Source organism: Chaetodon auriga, chromosome 11, assembly GCF_051107435.1.
Source record: "Chaetodon auriga isolate fChaAug3 chromosome 11, fChaAug3.hap1, whole genome shotgun sequence".
In the NCBI taxonomy this organism is placed as follows: domain Eukaryota; kingdom Metazoa; phylum Chordata; class Actinopteri; order Chaetodontiformes; family Chaetodontidae; genus Chaetodon; species Chaetodon auriga.
Window position 1 is genome coordinate 25,149,128 of NC_135084.1, and position 19,700 is coordinate 25,168,827.

The 19,700-nt window shown below is 44.9% G+C and overlaps 2 protein-coding genes across 3 annotated transcripts; both read left to right on the forward strand.

Moving 5' to 3' along the window:
* The first annotated feature begins 925 nt into the window (after positions 1-925).
* Positions 926-11,841, forward strand: kif11 (kinesin family member 11). Its single transcript, XM_076743219.1, has 27 exons — positions 926-1,074; positions 1,337-1,427; positions 2,400-2,529; positions 2,677-2,774; positions 2,879-2,957; positions 3,043-3,228; positions 3,397-3,521; positions 3,678-3,768; positions 4,438-4,583; positions 5,741-5,837; positions 5,946-6,041; positions 6,127-6,215; positions 6,341-6,428; positions 6,729-6,802; positions 6,975-7,089; positions 7,482-7,553; positions 8,120-8,255; positions 8,720-8,892; positions 9,023-9,148; positions 9,241-9,396; positions 9,602-9,741; positions 9,905-10,065; positions 10,155-10,273; positions 10,438-10,660; positions 10,805-10,971; positions 11,108-11,218; positions 11,534-11,841. Exons 2-27 carry the CDS (start codon positions 1,354-1,356, stop codon positions 11,645-11,647), a joined length of 3,186 nt encoding a protein of 1,061 aa, XP_076599334.1. The 5' UTR covers positions 926-1,074; positions 1,337-1,353; the 3' UTR covers positions 11,648-11,841.
* A 5,573-nt stretch (positions 11,842-17,414) lies between these two features.
* LOC143328020 (uncharacterized) lies at positions 17,415-19,692 on the forward strand. Of its 2 annotated transcripts, XM_076742835.1 has the most exons (2): positions 17,415-18,434; positions 18,504-19,692. In XM_076742835.1, the coding sequence occupies exons 1-2, from the start codon at positions 17,534-17,536 to the stop codon at positions 18,695-18,697; spliced, it is 1,095 nt and encodes a 364-aa protein (XP_076598950.1). In that variant the 5' UTR covers positions 17,415-17,533; the 3' UTR covers positions 18,698-19,692. The 2 variants fall into 2 exon arrangements, with proteins under 2 accessions (XP_076598950.1, XP_076598949.1); XM_076742834.1 differs by having other exon boundaries at positions 17,415-19,692.
* The last annotated feature ends 8 nt before the right edge of the window (positions 19,693-19,700 follow it).

Below are 19,700 nucleotides of genomic sequence, written 5' to 3' on the forward strand. Positions count from 1 at the left end.
AAATTAATGCCTTTATTGCTTGTGCTAATGCAGTATAATGAATGCATTCATGCCATTATTATACATTTGTGTGTACATATGTGTCTGTTCATGAGGATGTGTGTATGTGTGTGTGTAATTGCCAGATTATCAGTGTGAATAGTCTTCATATGTTTACTGATTAGTTCAGTGTGGTAACAACTAATTTGTCTCTTTCTAATTTATCTTTTTTGTGTGTTTCTGTGCATTACAGTTTCTGCTTCAGCACATCAGAACAAAACATGACTGTGTGCTACTATAACATCTGGCCAGATTAGGCTATATTTCATATCTCATAACTAAACTCTCTTCCACATCATCTGTTTATTTTCTCATAGTTTTCTGAGAGCCAAAAATCATTGTCTCAAGTTTTATTTTATTTTAATTATATTTAGGTTTAAATGGCCTTCAAATACCAGTGTTTTGTGAGGATATTTGCCCTTATAAATGTAAATATGATGATGAAAGTCATATACACAATCTCAAGGCTAATGTTGATTTTACACAACTTGATTTTTTCTGTACATGTAAAGTCTCATCCTAGAAAAAAAATATTAATTTCATAAAAAGACTTAACTTAGCAAACAGAATAATTATAAAATGAAAAATGCCGTTTTTACTACATTTACATGTAAATAAAACGTTATTTAGTACTTGTAGTTCCTTCATATTAAATAAACGCTGTGAGTGCACTCAGCGTTCATTTTAATGTAAAACAGCTTCCAGAACAATGTCGCCATCTTGTGGAAACATGGCGATCACAATAACATGTCATTCTCCCGAGATGCTTTGCGCCGCAAACGTCACATGTCCTACCAACCAATGGCGTCGTTTGTTTGCCGGCACTCTTCTCTTATTGGTTCCGCGAATTTTAAAAGGACTTTTTGAAATGTGTTAGGTCGTCGGAGGTGTTTAGAGCGCCAGAAAAGAAACCTGTAGAAAGAGTTTGTGTTGTCGGAGGAGGCAGAATCTAAAAGTATAATTTATATATCGTATCCGTGGTGGAAACACGATAATTCGTGGAGGGAGAGGAGGAGAAGTGTACACCGACATTCGGTACGTTTGTTTGGATTAACGCCAGCTCTGTTTTGGCTAGCGATAACGTTAGCTGACATGCTAGTGTCGTTACGTTGGACATCACATCTTTACATGTTAACCAACCACCGTCGGTGTTATTTGTCAGTAAACAAGCTGTGAACCGGCAGATTTTGCCTCTGCTTCGTTCCCATCGTCTCGGGATTGTTGTTTTGTTTATGTGCTAGCGGTTAACGTGAAGTGCTTAGCTAACTGAAACGTTATTTACACGCTAATTTCACAGAGGACATCAGTGCAGCCATGGCTTCACACAACCTGAGCGGAGTGAAACGGGATGAAAAGGGGAGAAACATCCAGGTGGTTGTCAGATGCAGGTATGAGGAGAAAATCCACCTTGTTTATGTCAAGTATTATTGTTATCATTTAGATTTTTGCTGTTGTCGGTGGTGAACATTTTATCAATCGTTAACTGGTCTCATAGTCTGACAGAAGGTTTACATCTGTTAAACTATGTTGTAATTAACGCGGTACAGAGGTACACAACATGTATTATTTACAACCTTAAATAAGTAGAGAATATACAAAAACCCACGTTTTATATACATGTTTGTGAGCTGACTTAAAGGCATGTTTCTGTAAGCTGCCTTATCAACATGTGTAATTTGCCTGCATTGCCATTAAAATATCTCATTCCGGTCACCACTTTTTTTAAATTAGAAAATTAAAGTCAGGTTAAAAATCTTCATCACGATCCAGGTTATTAATCTTTGATAGATTCTTTGAGTTTTAAGGGTTGTTAAATGACCTTCAGGGTTTCTCAAAGACTATCTGGGATTTATCTTTAACAAAACCAGCTCCGGGTTCGATGATGATAAATGGGATATGAATTATGGCTTCGTTGTTTTGCTCTTTAAGGAAAGACTTTAGGATTAAAGCTTTAATCCCGGCTGTTAGTCTGAGGTCTGTAGGTGGGTTTTAAAGGGCTGTACTCGAGTGCAAAGTCTGTTTTTAAATCACACACAGTAACCTGGACATTCAGGTGTTGAGTAGCTATAAAACAGTCAGTTAATAATATGGAGTAAAGGAACGACACTGCTTTGCCTCAAAGTGTCTCAGTGCTTTTTTCCCACCATGTTTTAAATGTCAGCAGGAGGTCATGTGATGTTTCCTGTGTTGCTTATTTGTCCCAGCTTTCAGAAATAATGTATGTGTTGTTGCTTTTGGCTGTGGTTGGTAAATTATTCCATCTAGCCATCACCTGACAGCATCTCCAAGAGGAGTAAATTGTTAATTTGCAGATGTTATTCAGAGCAGTCAGATCGGTCTCCGCTGCCTTGTGTTTTCAGGCCTTTTAACACGATGGAGCGCAAGTCATCCCACGGGGTCATCGACTGCGAGCCAAACAGGAAGGAGGTGATGGTGAAGACGGGAGGGATAAACGACAAGGCGTCTCGAAAGACTTACACATTCGACATGGTGAGTGGATCCAAATGATTGCAAATGATTGGTCTCTCCACACTTCAGTGTTCTGGTGTTTTGCTGTAATGTAATTAATGTAAAGACAGAACTTCAGACGTCCACTGGAGGTGAATTACTTCTGTTATCTTTTCTTTTTTTCCACAGGTTTTCGGTCCAGCTGCCAAGCAGATTGAAGTGTACCGGAGCGTCGTTTGCCCCATCCTGGATGAAGTCATCATGGGATACAACTGCACCGTTTTTGCGTAAGCAGCTGTCAGAGCGACTCTTCAGCAAACAGATAAACGAACATCAGCGGCAGAGAAGAACAATCTGTTTTTAACGTGAAATAACTTGCTGTCTTGCTCAGCTACGGTCAGACCGGAACAGGAAAGACGTTCACCATGGAGGGCGAGAGGAGTCCAAACGAGCAGTTCACCTGGGAGGAGGTGGGTTCGGTCTGTTTAAAGGGAACTTCGATGTTTTCAGCAGTGAATGAACTGTAACACTCACGTGTTTGTTTTGTTTTTTTAGGACCCTCTGGCCGGCATCATCCCCAGAACGCTGCACCAGATCTTTGAGAAGCTCTCTGAGAACGGCACAGAGTTCTCAGTCAAAGTCTCCCTGCTGGAGATTTACAACGAGGAGCTGTTCGACCTGCTCAGCCCCACCGAGGACGTCAACGAGCGGCTGCAGCTGTTCGACGACCCGCGGAACAAGGTGACGAATGCCTGCTGTCAGGATCCTGGGATTTCACCCTCGAAGTGATCCTGCACTTCACGGTGCTCTGTTTGATTCATTGATCTGTTTTAAAGAAAACGATTTGGGAATGTTTGCTTTTCTTGTACACTGAATCAAAATCTGCTCCGCCCATCCGTCGTGTCACAGCGAGGAGTGGTGGTGAAGGGTCTGGAGGAGGTGACGGTTCACAACAAAGACGAAGTTTATCAGATCCTGGAGAGAGGAGCAGCCAAGAGGAGGACGGCCTCCACGCTCATGAACGCCTACTCCAGGTAAGCCGCTCTGACCCGTGTTGATTGGCTTCCTGCTAACGTGCCTCATAGAGTCACAGGAGCAGAACAGCCGGCTGTGACCAGTGTTTACGACCTCTGCTGGTTCGTTCACAGCTTTTTATTCTTACATTTGTTTTCCGTTTCCTTCTTCCATAGTCGCTCCCACTCCGTGTTCTCGGTCACCATTCACATGAAGGAGATCACTCTGGATGGAGAGGAGCTGGTGAAGATCGGCAAACTCAACCTGGTAATCTTTTATGTTTCTGACGGGAGGAATTCAAACTGTGTGAAGCTTTTCATGAGCCAGCAGAAAAGTATCACAAGTGCATTAAGACTGAGCTGGTCGACCACAGAGACACACACAGGCTGTGATTTGAAACATATTTACCAAAAAAAAAAATTATGACAATAATTTTAGGCCCATTAAAGACATACTGACCTAATAAAACTGACTCATGGGGGAAACGTGGTGGCTGATGAGGCCATTCAGACACACAGAGGGATAGACTAAGAACCATTGAAATAACAGTAACCATGAAACACGTCAGTATGGCTGTATTTAATATTAAGTGAGAAGAAATGATTAGATTATACCAGAAACAGTTGTCAAACTGGAAAACTACAAACACGTCAGCTCAGTTTGGCTGCTGCTGTGGCCATCACACCAGTCTCGTCTCAGAATCCATCCTATCGTATATCTCACTGATTATTAGACTGAATTAAGGAAAATATCAGCTGTGAGTAAAGTGTGTATTTTAACATTTGAAGAAAACACAGTGAACATTCAGTTTCTGTGTCACTTTCAGAGAAAGTTTCCTCATTTTCTACTTGCAGAATGATTAAAATGAAACTTGATATCAGAACATGTCGTCCACGACGTTTGCAGTGAAACGGTCTTAACGTCCCTCGTCCGCAGGTGGATCTCGCCGGCAGCGAGAACATCGGCCGTTCGGGTGCTGTGGACAAACGAGCTCGCGAGGCCGGAAACATCAACCAGTCGCTGCTGACGCTGGGCAGAGTGATCACCGCTCTGGTGGAGAAAAGGCCTCACGTCCCGTACAGGTACAGACACCTTTCACAACCAAAAAGCACTCTGCAGGCGGTGCGTTCAGGAAAAGGAGAGTGAACTCTGGTTATCTGTTAACAAGCCTGGAACGTGTTCAAGGAATAATTTCATCTTTTGGGAAATGAAGGTTAAAACTACTCGTGCGTCTGTAAAGTATGAAGCTACAGCTAGCTTAGCATAAAGACTGAAAACAGGGGGAAACAGCTAGCGTGCCACTGTCCCAATGCTAACATTCATGTAGCAGCACCAAAAAAAAAAAAAAGCTGTGGTTTCTTCCTGCCTGTGAAGAAACAGTGCCACATACAGAGCCACCCTCCGACAACCACAACACGTTTCTCTCACTTCCTCTTCTTCTCTGCAGCTCTTCTCTTTAAAGCGCTGAACGTTTGAGAGTCACAGATCTGATCTGAAGTCGAGCTCTGACTTTGTGCTCTCAGCGGATTCCTCTCGCTGTCCGGCCGACGCTGCGTTTTTGAGTCCATGATCCTGATCCTGATTTGGACATTTAACATTTTAAAACAATAATATTAATGCAGATCCCTTGGATTTAGCTTTAAGCATTGTGATTGAGATAATGCTAATGCTAATGCTAATGCAGTTAATACAACAGGTGTGTGAATAGCTTCATGAAGGTCACAGTCAGTCTGTCTGAAGCTGTTTTAGTGTTTGCTGTTGTTCACCCTCAGTCATATAACTGAGCTAACTGTCACTGTTATTGTCAATTAATATGCCAATTATTTTCAGATATCCTTCAGATTTCTTCTTTTGTCCAACAAACAGTCCAAAACCCAAAGACTCTTTGTTTACAGTCAGAAATGACAAAGAAAAGCATCAAATCTTTACATTTAAGATGCTGACTGAAAACGTTTCATGGATTATCAGGATGATTGGCGGTTAATTTTCTTTGGATCAGCGACTTGTTGCAGCTCTACACACTCGTGGAAACACCCGTCAGTGCGACCTGTCAGGCCTGACAGGCATTGGCTTCTGTTCATTTCATACATCAACTCCTTATTAAACTCTTTCTGTCTAAGTATGTTTGAGGTTGAATGAACGAAACGTCTGCGCTGAGCTAGCAGCGGCTGCAGTGTTGTCCTGGATGGCGTGTGGCTCTGATCACTGCCAAGATAAATTATGTGCACTCTGCCCACAGAGAGTCTAAGCTGACCAGAATCCTGCAGGACTCACTGGGGGGACGAACGAAGACCTCGATCATCGCCACCGTGTCGCCTTCGTCCAGCAACCTGGAGGTACGTCCTGTTGTCTGAGCTCGCGTTGCTTCGAGAGACGGAGGCTTTCGGGCTTCTCTCGCTCCTCTGGTTCAGTGTGTGTTTGTGACGTCTTCTCCACCCGTGCAGGAGACTCTGAGCACGCTGGAGTACGCCAGCAGAGCCAAGAACATCATGAACAAACCGGAGGTCAACCAGAAACTCACCAAGAGGACGCTCATTAAGGTAGACGAGTTCGCTCAGACGTCAGCTTTACTCTCACTCTGCGCTGGCGTTACCTGCGTTTGAAAAGGTTTACCTTCTTCCTCAGGAATACACGGAGGAGATTGAGCGTCTGAAGCGCGACCTGGCCGCCACTCGAGACAAGAACGGAGTTTATCTGTCGGCAGAAAACTACGAGTACGTCACATGACACAGTTTGTTTGACTGAAGCTCATTAGCATCATTAACAGGCTCCAACCATTGACTTACATTCATCATTCATTCATCGTAAAAGCAGGTGTGTGTGCGTGCGTGTGTTTCAGGAGCATGATGGGTCAGATCGCCGCTCATGACGACCACGCAGCCGAGTTCACCGACAGGATCGCTGCCATGGAGGAGGAGCTGAAGAAGGTGCATTGGTTTCGTCACCCGGACAGTCTGAATAGACGAGTGGGATCTTCTGCTCGATGACTCTATTGACTATTTTGGAGATTTCTGTCATTTATCACCATATTTATGTGTGAAGCTCTCTGTTGTGTCTCTCTGACTGTCGCTCATCAGAAGCGTCTTTCTCTCCCAAATTCAACCACAGATTGACATTCAGCCACTGGATCTGTTTTTTAAGGAGGAAACAGAGCAAAGAAACCATTTTTATGATATCTGTAGTGTCCTCATACAGCCGCCGTCCTCACGCTGTGCTCCTCCCTGCAGGTGACTGAGCTGTTCACAGACAGTAAGACCAGACTGGAGCAGTGTGCTGTGGACCTGGATGAGAAGCAGCAGAGGTCAGTCTTCATATGTTTGCAGTGCCTCTGTCCTGTAAGAGCCACGTATGTCTGAAGAGTCAGCCTGTCTTCAGCTGGGTGACGATGCATTTCCAGCTGATCCGAGGGGCTCTTTGAAGAGTTTATTTAGCTGAAGAAGACCTAAAGGGACACTTCATCCTGTTGATTTCAGGCTGGAGGAGGCCTGTCAGGACCTGCAGCAGACCAAAGAGAAGCTGAATCAGGAGGAGTTTATCTGCTCGGAGCTCAGCTCAGTCCAGGAGACCCTGTACAGCACTGCAGGACAGGTACAGACCGGCTCCACTGACGCTTTAATATACTCGCCTGCTGAGTCTGGAAGTGTGTTAACGTACTGATGTGCTATATTTAGATATCGACTACTTTGGTTTTCATTTGCTTGTTTTCCTTCTCTTTTTCTGTAATTCGTTCCTTTTTTCTGCATGTACTTTCCATGCTATTAATAGTGTCCCTTATAACGCAGCGTAACTTCCTGTTTTTTTGCTTTCTTTGACCAAACTTCTATTTCTGAAAATATTTTTGGCCTGTTTGAAGTAAAACAAACATTAATAAGTCGCTGTGATCAGCACCATCACACGACTTCTCTTTTCGTTCCTCCTGTGTTTCTGTTGAATAATATTTGGGACGTTTTGTTAAACTTCATGTTTTCGTCCTCGTCCAGCTGCTGAAAACTGTGGATGTCAGCACCAGTGACGTGTCGGGTCTCCATGACAAGCTGGACAGGAAGAAAAAGGTCAGAACACGGTCGCCGTGCATCTCCAAATCTGATTTTTGTATTTTTCCGGTGAAGTGAAAAAATAACAGTTGAGAAAATTCTCCTGTTTCAGAAGTTCAAATTAAATTAATTAAATTCCCTTTGGATGACCTGAAAAAGGCCACAAAGCAAATCTCTCTGAGCTCTGGAAGCTCGTTTTGTCCGTCCAAAAGTCGAGGATGTTCAACTTAAATGATATAAAACTGAAAATCAGTGAATCCACACAATTGAGAAATGGGAAATAATGTTTGGCAACTTCCTCTAAACAATGAAAAGTTCATGAGCATGCCTGCTCAAATCAGTGCTTCAGAGTTAGAAAGTCTCCAAAACCCAAACAATCAGTGTGTCTGACAACAGAGCAACAGTCACACTGACGTGCACTCGTTAACTCAGCTGTATGATTTTGGAAAAAAATGAACAGAAATGACTTTGTGGGAACTAAAGCACTTAAATCTGAATCATCTGAACAGATCAGCGTCTGTTTCCACCTTTGGCTGTGCAGCAGCGTCATCGGCACTAACCAATGCACCTGATTGAACCCGCAGGTGGAGCAGCACAACAGGCAGATCCAGCTGAGTTTCGCTCAGCAGATGGACGGAGCGTTCAGCAACATGCAGCGCAGCGTTCAGCAGCAAGAAGGCAAACAGCACGACATGCTGAGCAGCTACTCACAGGCCATCGGTACGACCAGAGAGCCGATTCAGCCCCCACACCAAAGTCTGTTCTCAAACTGAACACTTTTCAAATCCACATGAACCCCTCTTCACATCAGCACGATGTTTTTTTCTATTTTTTCTTTATTCAAATACAATTAAGCCTGGTGTGTTAACTGCATGTCAGATTAATCACTACACTCGAGGCCACGCTGCCTCCTTAACTACCATACGATCGTTTACTCAGAAGCCATGAATCATTTAATAGGCTATTATTTAAATGGAGTCTGGTGCAGCGCTCAGTTCACACGAAATGCAGCAGGGCTACTTTACGTCACTTCACGGAGAGCACTGAGGGCAAAACAGCATCACCGTTGATGCCGTGAGAATGAATGAAGGGGAAACACTGGTAACAAAGGTTGTCTCATGTTTCACAGTTTCTCAATAAGAGTCTGACTCTAATTCTGCCTCTGTGTCCTTTTTCCTGAGCAGACGGTTTGCTCGTGATGAACCAGGTGGCGCTGAAGGGAGCTCTGACCACCATGGAGTCCTTCACGGGTGGAGTCAGGCAGCTGGTGGCTGAGGGCGTCGGCCGCTGTCAGGACAGAGTGCAGCAGCAGGAGGCGCTGTGTTCGCAGGACAAGGAGAGCCTGCTGCAGCTGCTGGTGAGGACGGGACGACTTCGATGACGTGTTTGGTTTGAAGCTGCTGTCTGATGTGGAGCGTCAGTTTTCCTCAGACTTTCGTTATTGCGGGTAGAAAACATATTTGACTGCTTCGTGTTTGCGTCTGCAGGACGAGCATCGGCAGGACATGGAGGAGGTCCTGGTGTCTCGGACTCTGATGGGTCTGTCAGCTGTCCAGCAGCTCAAAGACAGCCTGAGAGCCACGGTGGAGACGCAGCGAGCTCTGGCCGATAAGGTCGGTCCACATCCGAGTTCTGTCGTCCAGTGTGTGCACCTGTCCTAAACCCGCTCATCGTCCTGATCGTTTCTGCCGTCTCCTCCTCTCAGGTGGAGGCGATGAAGGAGGTGGGTGCATTCTTCGGCGGCTTGGTTCAGGAGCTGGCCCGGCTGCGATTTGCTGCCGTGGAGGGCCTGAACTCCCTGCAGGCTGAACACGACAAGCTGGAGGACGAGGTCAGACAAGCCCAGGAGAGACACCAGACGGTAAGAGCTGATGGACGTGATGGAGGCAGAGTCTTCCTGCAGCGTCTGTCCCGGTTTGACTGCACAAAGAGAGCAAAGTTTAAACACCACCCACAAGCCGAGTTCACATTTCTTTAACACGTGGATATTTTCATCTCACGTTTAATATCCCGAACATCTCTGTGGATGTTAGCAAGCTGAATTCATCTCTGCTTCCTCGTGTCAGGGTATGAAGCAGACCATCCAGTGCCTGCAGGACCAGCTCAACCTGATCTCCATGGAGGCCCAGAAGGACTACACTGATCTGCGCTCTGCCTCCAAATCCCTGCAGAAACCTCTGCAGATCCTGCAGGAGAACATCAGCAGGTGAGTCTCAGTGAGAGGTTGAAGTCAAATTTGGGGCCGAACGTCATCATTCCCTGTTTCAAAAATCTAGAAAAGTCCTAGACTCAACAGATCATCGTGTGAAAGAATTATCAGCCATAAGATTTCTGTCACATTGTCTCATCTGGCGTCTCCCTTTGTGCAGCGGCTGTGTCACAGTCGAGCAGCAGGCCTCAGCTCGGGCAGACCTCCTCTCCTCCACCTCCTCCTCTCTGGCCTCCTCCCTGCGTCTGACCGCCGATGAGAACCAGCAGACGCTGGAGGAGATGACGGGCTGCTGCTCGCACATCCACAGCGCCGTGTCCGGTAAACTCATCGTCTCTCCAGCTGGCATTAAAACACGCGCAGTACATGCAGTTTACATTGTTGCTGATGCTGCCGGTCTGTGACTGCAGGTCTGGTCGAACGTGACTTCCGGTGGAGCTCCAGAGTCCAGGAGCATGCAGAGACTCAAGCCCAGGAACATCTATCCCTGATGGGGCTGATTTCCACTGAAGCTAAGACCCTCCATCAGGTAAAAATGGCCTCAGCTTTGTCTTACTTTTATTTGTACCTGCTGGTTTTCGGGCTCCGCTACAGTGAAGGTTCAGGTTTCACTGTCTCATCACAGACTGCAGCTTCGCCGGAAGGATGAAACTCAGAACCTGCCTCTCTCCTAATCCTTCTTCTTTTTACCAGAACGTCGAGATGCGCTGCACTGAACAGCTCCGCACAGCCGAGGAGGAGCTGTCCGGTCGGCAGGAGGAGGTGAAGCGGGCTCTGGTGGGCGTGCAGAACCAGACCTCCCTGGACAGGACCGTCCTGGACCAGCAGCTGGCTGAGCTCCGGGACCACATGGAGAAGAGCCAACAGCTGGTTCAAAGCTTCCTGCAGGAAGAGCTGCAGCAGGACGTTCCCACCGGTACCTGATTTAACCTGGAGGTCTAATTGTGTGTCTGATCCTATATTGTGTGTGCGTGCGTGCGTGCGTGCGTGCGTGCGTGCGTGCGTGCATGCATGCATGTGGAGATCTGAAATATCTCATCAAGCCTTCTGCTGCCTTCAGGTGCAACCCCTCAGCGTCGGGAGTTTGTATATCCGAGGGAGCTGGTGAAGTCGCGGAACCGCTGTGAGCTGCTGGAGAGCCTGAGGAGGCAGCAGGAGGAGCTGCACGCTGCCCTGGAGGAGGAGGAGCTGGAGGAGGAGGAGGACAAGCACAGCCAGGTTGACCTTGTACGTTCACTTCATTTTGTTCTCCAGGACGCAGCGACAGACTCAGTCAGTCACTGGTGTCTGTAGTGTGAGGACTAAACTAAAGCCTCGTTAATCTCTGCTCTCCTTTCACCTCGCTCCTCTTTTGTGTGTGCAGGACTCTCAGGAGGACGAGCTGAGTACTTGTAACGAAAGCACGGTCACAGAGCCGTCTTTCATCGACGAGAACCTCGTCTTCAACGAGACCAACCGACTTCCCTTCTTCAAGGTGGGCGGCGCACGTAATTAAAGGTTGAAAACTGTCTGGGGGCAGAGTTCGTTGAGTTAGCGTTAGCGTGGTATGCTAGTTAGTTTAGCCGATTCATTTGGTGGCTCGACTGGCCTAACACATGTTAGCAGGCTTGTTTAGGGTGACCACATTTTGAAACTCCCAAACCGGGAGCCTAAGTGTACCGCTCGCATCCACCACAGCTGTTCTCGTCAGGGTGGGGGACAATTACTTCACCGCTTGCAGCGTTTTCACTGGCAGGTACTTGCGCGTTGATAACATCGAGTCTGTGTTCCTGTAATTTCTCTTTTCCAGCATAAAAAAGGCGGAAAGAAGGAGACGAAGATCCCTTCCAGGTCCAAAGTGGCAGAAAGCGAAGCTGCGGCGTCGCCTCAGAGATCCAGACTGCCCCTCCGCTGCCAGAACTAAACCATTTCACGTTCTCTCACACTGTTGCTAATGTCTGTCTGTCCTACTTTTTAACTCCTTCGTCTTCTTATACATGTTTTATACTTTTAATTATTAATTCCCTTAAATAAAATGTAAGAACACGGTGATATGCACGTTCTTTATGAGAGCTGAACAGGATTTCTCATGTTTGTCCAAATGAAGCAGCAGGATCTGAGCTGACATCTGCAGCTCTGGAAAGAATGAAGAGACCACTGCGAAATGATCAGTTTGATTGATTTCACTGTTTAGAGGTATGTGTTTGAGTAAAGTGAACATTTTTGTTCTGCTCTGTAAACTACTGACAACATTTCTGCTAAATTCCAAATAACAATATTGTCATTTGGAGCATTTAAACACAATACTAATGTTTTAACTGAGGAAGAGTTCAGAAATCAATACTTGGTGGAAAAGCCCTGATTTTCAGTCACAGCTTCATGCGTCTCGGCACGCTCTCCACCAGTCTTTCACGTTGCTGTTGGGTGACTTTATGCCACGCCTGGCGCAATAATTCAAGCAGCTCAGCTGTGTTTGATGGCTTGGGACCATCCATCTTCCTCTGATCTCATTCCAGAGGTTTTCAGTGGGGTTCAGGTCTGGAGACTGGGCTGGCCATGACAGGGTCTTGATCTGGTGGTCCGTCGTCCACACCTTGATTGACCGAGCTGTGTGGCGTGGAGCATTGTCCTGCTGGAAAAACCAATCCTGTCAGAGCAGAAGGAAGCAAGTTTTCTTCCAGGACAACCTTGTATGTGCTTGATTCATGCGCCCTTCGCAAATCCGACGTCCAGCTTTGCTGAAGCGCCCCAGATCATCACCCATCCTCCACCTAATTTCACGGTGGGTGAGAGACACTGTGCCTTGTAAACCTCTGCAGGTCTCCCTGTAACATTAGACGACCAGGAGCTGGACAAAGCTGAAAGTTGGACTCATCAGAGAAGGTGACCTTACTCCAGTCTTCTATGGTCCAATCCTTATGGTAAACCTCAGCCTGGCTCCTACATGCTTCTCATTGATGAAGGGCTTTTTTTTTTCTAGCTTTACACGACTCGAGGCCTGCCCCTAGGAGCCTGTTTCGAACCGTTCTCGCCGGGCACTTCACCCCAGCTGCCATTTGCCATTCTTTTTGAAGGTCACTTGATGTCATCCTGCAGTTGCTGAGTGACAGTCGAATGAGTTGACGTCATCCCGGTCAGTGGAGAGTCGTTCTCGCCCTCTGCCGGTCTCTAACTTTGCTGTTCCCAATGTCTGCTGCTTGACATCGTTCTTATGAGCCGTCGTCTTAGAAATTTTAAGGATGGAAGCAACCTGACGCTCACTGTATCCCTCTGCCAGTAAAGCCAGGATTGAGCCCTTCTTTTCCTCACTCAAAACTTTCCTTTACAACTTGTCTGGCGTGGTCAATACTTATTTTACTACGAGCATTGTTTTAGCCCTCTAGCTGGTCCTACTGCAAGAGGATAGTTAACCACAGCTGTGGTTTTTATACTTTTCCTTGTTAAATCAGATTTGTTTCAGGTGATCACCTGATGAGTACCTCATTAAGTGGAATGAGGTGCACTTGTGTTGAAATTCAACAGACACTGGAATGGAGTGGCTGTCGTACATGTAGAGATGCTGATTTCAGAAAAATTTGCAGTGGTCTCTTAATTTTTTCCAGAGCTGATCCGTCATCTCCAAAATGGATTTATGAGAAATCCAAAAGAAATCAAACACAGATTTCATTTTCCAGGAACTTGACACGAAGTCTTAAACTGTAATTTAGATGTTTGAGACAAACTGCAGCTCAGCATTTCTATAAGATAGACTTTATTTATCCCACAATGGGGGAAATTCACATGTTACAGCAGCAGCAAGACAGAGTGCAAGAAGTCAGAGGACAAGAAGACAAAAAAACAAAAAAAAGTGTTTTCAATTCAATATTCCTTTATTAGTCCCGCAAGGGGAAATTCCACTTTACAGCAGCACCAATAAAGTGGATGGAGTAGTGAATAAGTATATACAAAAGAGTGGAATAAAAAATAAACGTCATCCTAAGAAATTCTAAATAGTATTTACAGACTGGTATGTTATATACCCTATGGCAGGGGTATTCAACTAAAATTCAAAGAGGTCCGGTTAGAGAAAATTTCCTAAAGCAAAGGTCCGGAACATCGTAATGTCATAACGTTATGATTTGTGTGATATATATACTGAAGTAGCCTAGTAGTTGTATCAACATCTGCATGTAATCAACATCTGATCAAATAAAGAAAGTACAATTCAAAAACATTTCAACAGTATTTATTGTCACTTAACATTAAACCAGGCACATTTGAATTTAAAAATGAAATAGAGAAAATAAAATGTTTTTTGAAAAATTGTGCATTATAAAAGAAAGTGTTTAATTTTAGAAAAAGTAAAAGTGAAGCAACAGCTTGAAAATTCCTTTTTCTTTAACTTTCACATCTTAACAGTCTCAACTAATTTGAAAATAACAGCTGAACAGTTATACAGTTTCTCTTTCTTTCCCTCTTTTCCCACTCTCCACACTTTTTGTTGTTCAGTGAGAGAACTGAGCTCGAGCTTGTCCTGCCAGGATTTTAAACCTGGGCTGGAATGGTGTCAAGGCCATCCTCATACACACGTGCAGGTGCTCATTGGTGAGCCTGGAACGATATTTAGTTTTAATTATGTTCATCGTGGAGAAAGCTGCCTCTCGCCCTGTATCGCTTCTTTCTTTTTCTATCTTTCTAACTTTCTAATTTTCTATCGTCTCTCCGTTCGCTTCTCACTCCTCATCTGACTGCAGTCAGAGTTGCTATGTTTATCGTCCGCAATGCAGAGATGCGACTGGCTGGGTAGCATCACGTGGGATGGCTTAACTCGCATGCAATAGGCTCTGTGCACAAGCCTCGTGACGTACTTCCGATTCCGCCTGAAATCGGCAAACCAGTTTCCGGTTTACTTCCCTCTCCAGTCAAAAGGGTTAGCGCTAAAATACATACAAGGAATGAAAAATGAATCAACATCCACGAAAGAAGACGAAGTATAATGTGAGGGGGACTTTTAAGTTCCAGAAGACGGTGAATGGCTCTAATGAGCACTGTTGTGTGCCACTTTGTGCCAGCTCAAGTCGCTATAACAGCGAGCTTAGCTTCCACTGCTTCCCGAAGGACACCGAACTTCGTGCACAGTGGCTGCAGAAAATATGCAGAACGGGATTTTCGGTAACTCAGCATACGAAGGTATGCAGCCGACATTTCGAAAATGCCCAAATTCGAAATACCCCCAAAGGTAGACGGGTTTTAGCAGCAAACGCAGTGCCAACACTGTTTGAATGGAACAGTTACACAGCAACCAAGACAAGAGCCGGTGTTTGGGATCGCCGCCCTCGACTGACATCAAGCCGAGAAACATCACCTGTGCCCTGATCTTTGTCTGACACTGAAATGGACATAAAGTCAACACAGTTAGCAACAGTAAAGAACATACGAAGCAAACACAAAACTAAAAAATTAGCACGTTGCTAACGTCAGCTAGTCAGCTAACGTCACCAATAAATCACTTATCCTCGTACTGGTGAACGTAACTAGAGATGTAGAGACGAAACCCTTTTTCCCGTTTGCTCTTCGGAGCAGGAGAGTGGGCATCCACGATACGATGAACATCGTTGATAGATATCTTTGACAGATTTTGCAGGCATCTTGTAAAGTTCATTGTGATGACTAGCTGACGTTAGCAACGTATGTTCTTTACTGTTACTTGTTGTGCTAACTGTGTTGACTTTATGTCCATTTCAGTGTCAGACAAAGATCAGGGCACAGGTGATGTTTCTCGGCTTGATGTCAGTCGAGGGCGGCGATCCCAAACACCGGCTCTTGTCTTGGTTGCTGTGTAACTGTTCCATTCAAACAGTGTTGGCACTGCGTTTGCTGCTAAAACCCGTCTACCTTTAGGGGTATTTCGAATTTGGGCATTTTCGAAATGTCGGCTGCATACCTTCGTATGCTGAGTTACCGAAAATCCCGTTCTGCATATTTTCTGCAGCCACTGTGCACGAAGTTCGGTGTCCTTCGGGAAGCAGTGGAAGCTAAGCTCGCTGTTATAGCGACTTGAGCTGGCACAAAGTGGCACACAACAGTGCTCATTAGAGCCATTCACCGTCTTCTGGAACTTAAAAGTCCCTCTCACATTATACTTCGTCTTCTTTCGTGGATGTTGATTCATTTTTCATTCCTTGTATTTATTTTAGCGCTGTTTTGACTGGAGAGGGAAGCAAACCGGAAACTGGTTTGCCGATTTCAGGTGGAATCGGAAGTACGTCACGAGGCTTGTGCACAAAGCCTATTGGTTTGTGCGTTTCCTGAGCCGCTAAACCGGTGCCGTAAAGACTAGAAAAGTTGCGCCGGTTAAAATATAAGTGTCCCGTCAAAATTTGAAATCCCTTAATAATTTACTGGTTATAGGTCCGGGTCCGTATAGGACGGTGTCTGGGTCCGGACTCGGACCGCGGTCCGCCTGTTAGTGACCCCTGCCCTATGGTAATGTACAATGTATACAATACACACACACTTAGGTAATTTAAAAATGACGATTGCACATGAAAACAGAGGGAATGTGAGGTGTGATCAGGTTATCAGTACATCTCGGATTTGAGTGGATGTTATTGTGTTCTACAGTCTGATGGCTGTGGGCAGGAACGACCTGCGGCAGCGCTCCCTCCTATTTTCAGATTTGTAAACTTCAAAGTTTGAAACTGTCAACAGAAGTTCTGTTATTTAACATTCAAGAGTCTCGTCAGTGAATCTATCAAATGTGCACTATTGACTTTTAGTTTACTTGAATAACACATTTGAACAAGGCAGTTTGAATTGCTTTTTTATTTTTCCATAAATTTTTATTTTATTTATGGATTTTTTAAAATCCATTTACGTCTATAAAAAAGAAGCATAAAATATTAGTCCTGATTTAAAGAATGGTTTGTTTTGATGCTGGTCCTTAAGGAAAACCGCTAGACTGAACTATTTCGTTCAGTAATGGTCAGTTTAACACTGGAAGTTTGTTGCTTATCCTTAGCAGCAAAACATTAAGACGCTCCAGAAAAGACACACGGCAGGAAAAAAAAGACGCATGTCAAGTTTTCAAGTTAAGGACCAGGAAATAGTCAAAATTCACTTGAATGCAAGTGTCAAAAACATGTATTTTTGTTGGAGTTCAGGGCTGTACGAGCAAAAGCTTTATTTAATTTGAGATTATTAACCGCTGGGTTCCTGCAAACATTATCCGCTCATCGTGTGTCGGCTCCATCTTTCACTTTCGGTTGCTCTTTGTGTAATGGAGTAAACTGTGCATACTGTCAACTCGTGACGCCCGTGCCTACCGGAAAGTTTGCTTACTAAAAGCTATAATTTACCAGTCAAAATAAATACCAAAAGGTATAACCTTAACGAGAATACTTGGTCTTTATGTCGTTCGTTACCAACTCAAACGCAACGGAATGCTAACGGGTCAACTAGCCAACGTTGGTATAGCTGGTTAATAATACTGCCGTAGCGCTTCGAAAGAAAAGTGTAATTAATCGATTCGAATTACAAATCCTACTTGAAATTTGCGAAATACCTGGTAGCTATGTAACAGATGGCTGTAGAAGTATGGAAAATTTGCTATTGCTCTGAGTTCTAGATTAACGTTAATCGAGTTTCAGTCCTGCACTGAAAAGGACGCCTAAAAGTGATCTGGGTCCTCGCCTATCTCGGCGAATACGTTCTCCGTCGAGGCAGTTCAGAGGAGGAAGTACGGGCGTGGACACATTACGACGATCCGAAAGCCATCGAGTTTGTCAAAATGAAGGTCGATTTTCTTTTCGTCCTGTATTGATCTGTGGACATGAAGATGGCAGGTTTTTGGCCGGGGACAGTGCTGCTGTTGGCGGCGCTGAGCTCTGCTCAGGCCGAAGAGTTTCGTAAACCTCAACCGTCCTACTACGAGATTGGCCATCATCTAACGTTGGACGTGAGGCCTACAGGCTCTGAACCCGTCACCAGCATATTGTGGAAATACAACAGCGATCTGCTGGCTGAGTGGGTGAAGGATTATGTGCCATTGGTTTTCTACGACAAATTTAAAGACCGTGCAACCCTGGACCTCGCTACCGGACGTTTGGTTGTCATGAAGATGAGTGAAGCTGACTCGGGTGAGTACACAGTGGAAATCAACAACAAGGTCCCGGGTCAGCGTTATGTGGCCAAAGCGATCGGCAGAGTGCCTGAGCCTTCAGTTTGGATCAAACCAGTGGGATGTAACCCTTCTTTGCTCAGCTGCACGCTGAGCTGTGATGGAAACACTTCAAATGCTGAGCCTGTCACCTTCAGCTGGAAGAAGGAAGACGAAGAGTGGGAGAAATTGGACAGGGACATTAACATTACCAAATCTGAGACAGCACATGTTAAAACGTTCTCCTGCCGCATGGAGAATCCAGTCAGCAAGGAGGACAGTGATCCCATAGACAATCCGTTGTTCTTAAAGGAAACACCAGGTGTCTCAATCGACGATGTGATCCAGGGTGTCCTCATCACTGCATTGCTGCTCGGCATCGGGAGTGTGGGTGGGTTTGTGTATGTTAAGAGAAACCAGATCACGAATCTTTTCCAAGGATATCGAAGCAGCCCCAACAACACTGGTCCACCTGGAAAAGAATCCTCTGGAGGACACTTGCTTTCTGGTGTGCAGTCGAATTCTGATGGACAGCCATCTCCTCCTGAACAGCCATCTTCAGTTGTAGAGTCGCCTCCTGTTGGACAGCCTCCTCTGGATGGACAGCCATCTTCGGATGTACCGTCGCCTCCTGTTGGAGCACCTCCTGTTGGACAGCCTCCTCTGGATGGACAGCCATCTTCGGATGTACAGGCGCCTCCTGTTGGACAGCCTCCTCCGGATGGACAGCTTCCTTCGAATGGACAGCTGCCTCCTGGAGGAAAGGCAAGCATGCTGCCTGAGGAGATACCACTCAACACCCCTGAGGCGATGACGGACGACACAGGAACTGCATGAAGTTGAGGAGCTCTTGTCCTTTGGAAGCAGGATCAGATCTGCACTCTGGTGCCTTTGTTCTCTACTTTTGCTTTATTATTATTTTTCATTTGTTTCCCTCATTGACTGTTACTTGCAGAAGAATTTTCTTCTATGAAAACATGAAAACATGGTTGTATTTTATTGCTTTAAAACGGACAATTGTATTTAGAGGTTGTTGGGCTGGGCGGTGTGGATATGATAGTCGGTGTGAGATCGATGAGACGGGGTGATAGATGGACAGGCAGAGGTCTGTTTTTCACACTAAATGGCAAAATAACGCCATTAGTGTCCTTTCAGCTACATTTCAGCATTTCATTTAACAGTATCACATCAGTCTCTTGTACCCAAACAATATACTAAAATAATGTTGTGTAATTTCTTATTTCTGCTCGTCTCGTGATGAACTGGACAGTCTGGAAGAAATATGTAAGGAACAGTTTGAAGCCGACTCTTCAGTGTCGATGAGCTCGAAGTGAAAGTGAAGTGAAAATAGAGTAAAACTGGCTTCCAATGATATGAACAAATTCAAACATCATGTTTGTAATGCTGTGAATGTTTTTATCCTGCTTCAGCACTTCCTGTTGTACATGCTTTTATGACTTTTTTAATGGTGGCATCAAGTGTATGTTTATGTCTAAATTCAAGCTGTTTCACAGCATTTTTGACCATCTTTGCACATGAACTCATACCAAAATATCTTGGATCATTTTTAAAGTTTTTTGACTATCATCTTTTTATGCACTGGCGTCTATGATTGTGTACTTTGTTTTTTCCCTTTAAGCCTGAAGATATTTGGGTTTTTTTTTTTTTTCTGTCATTTAATCATGTGCCATGCTGTTTGGATATTTTTAGAGATCAGGCCTAAAACACTTTATTGATGCCACTCTTCGTAAATTACTTTGTTTAGCTTTTGAAAGTTTGATTGGCGTTTTTTTTTTTTTTAAATAAAGTGCGTAAAAGAATAAATCGGTTACCGACACAA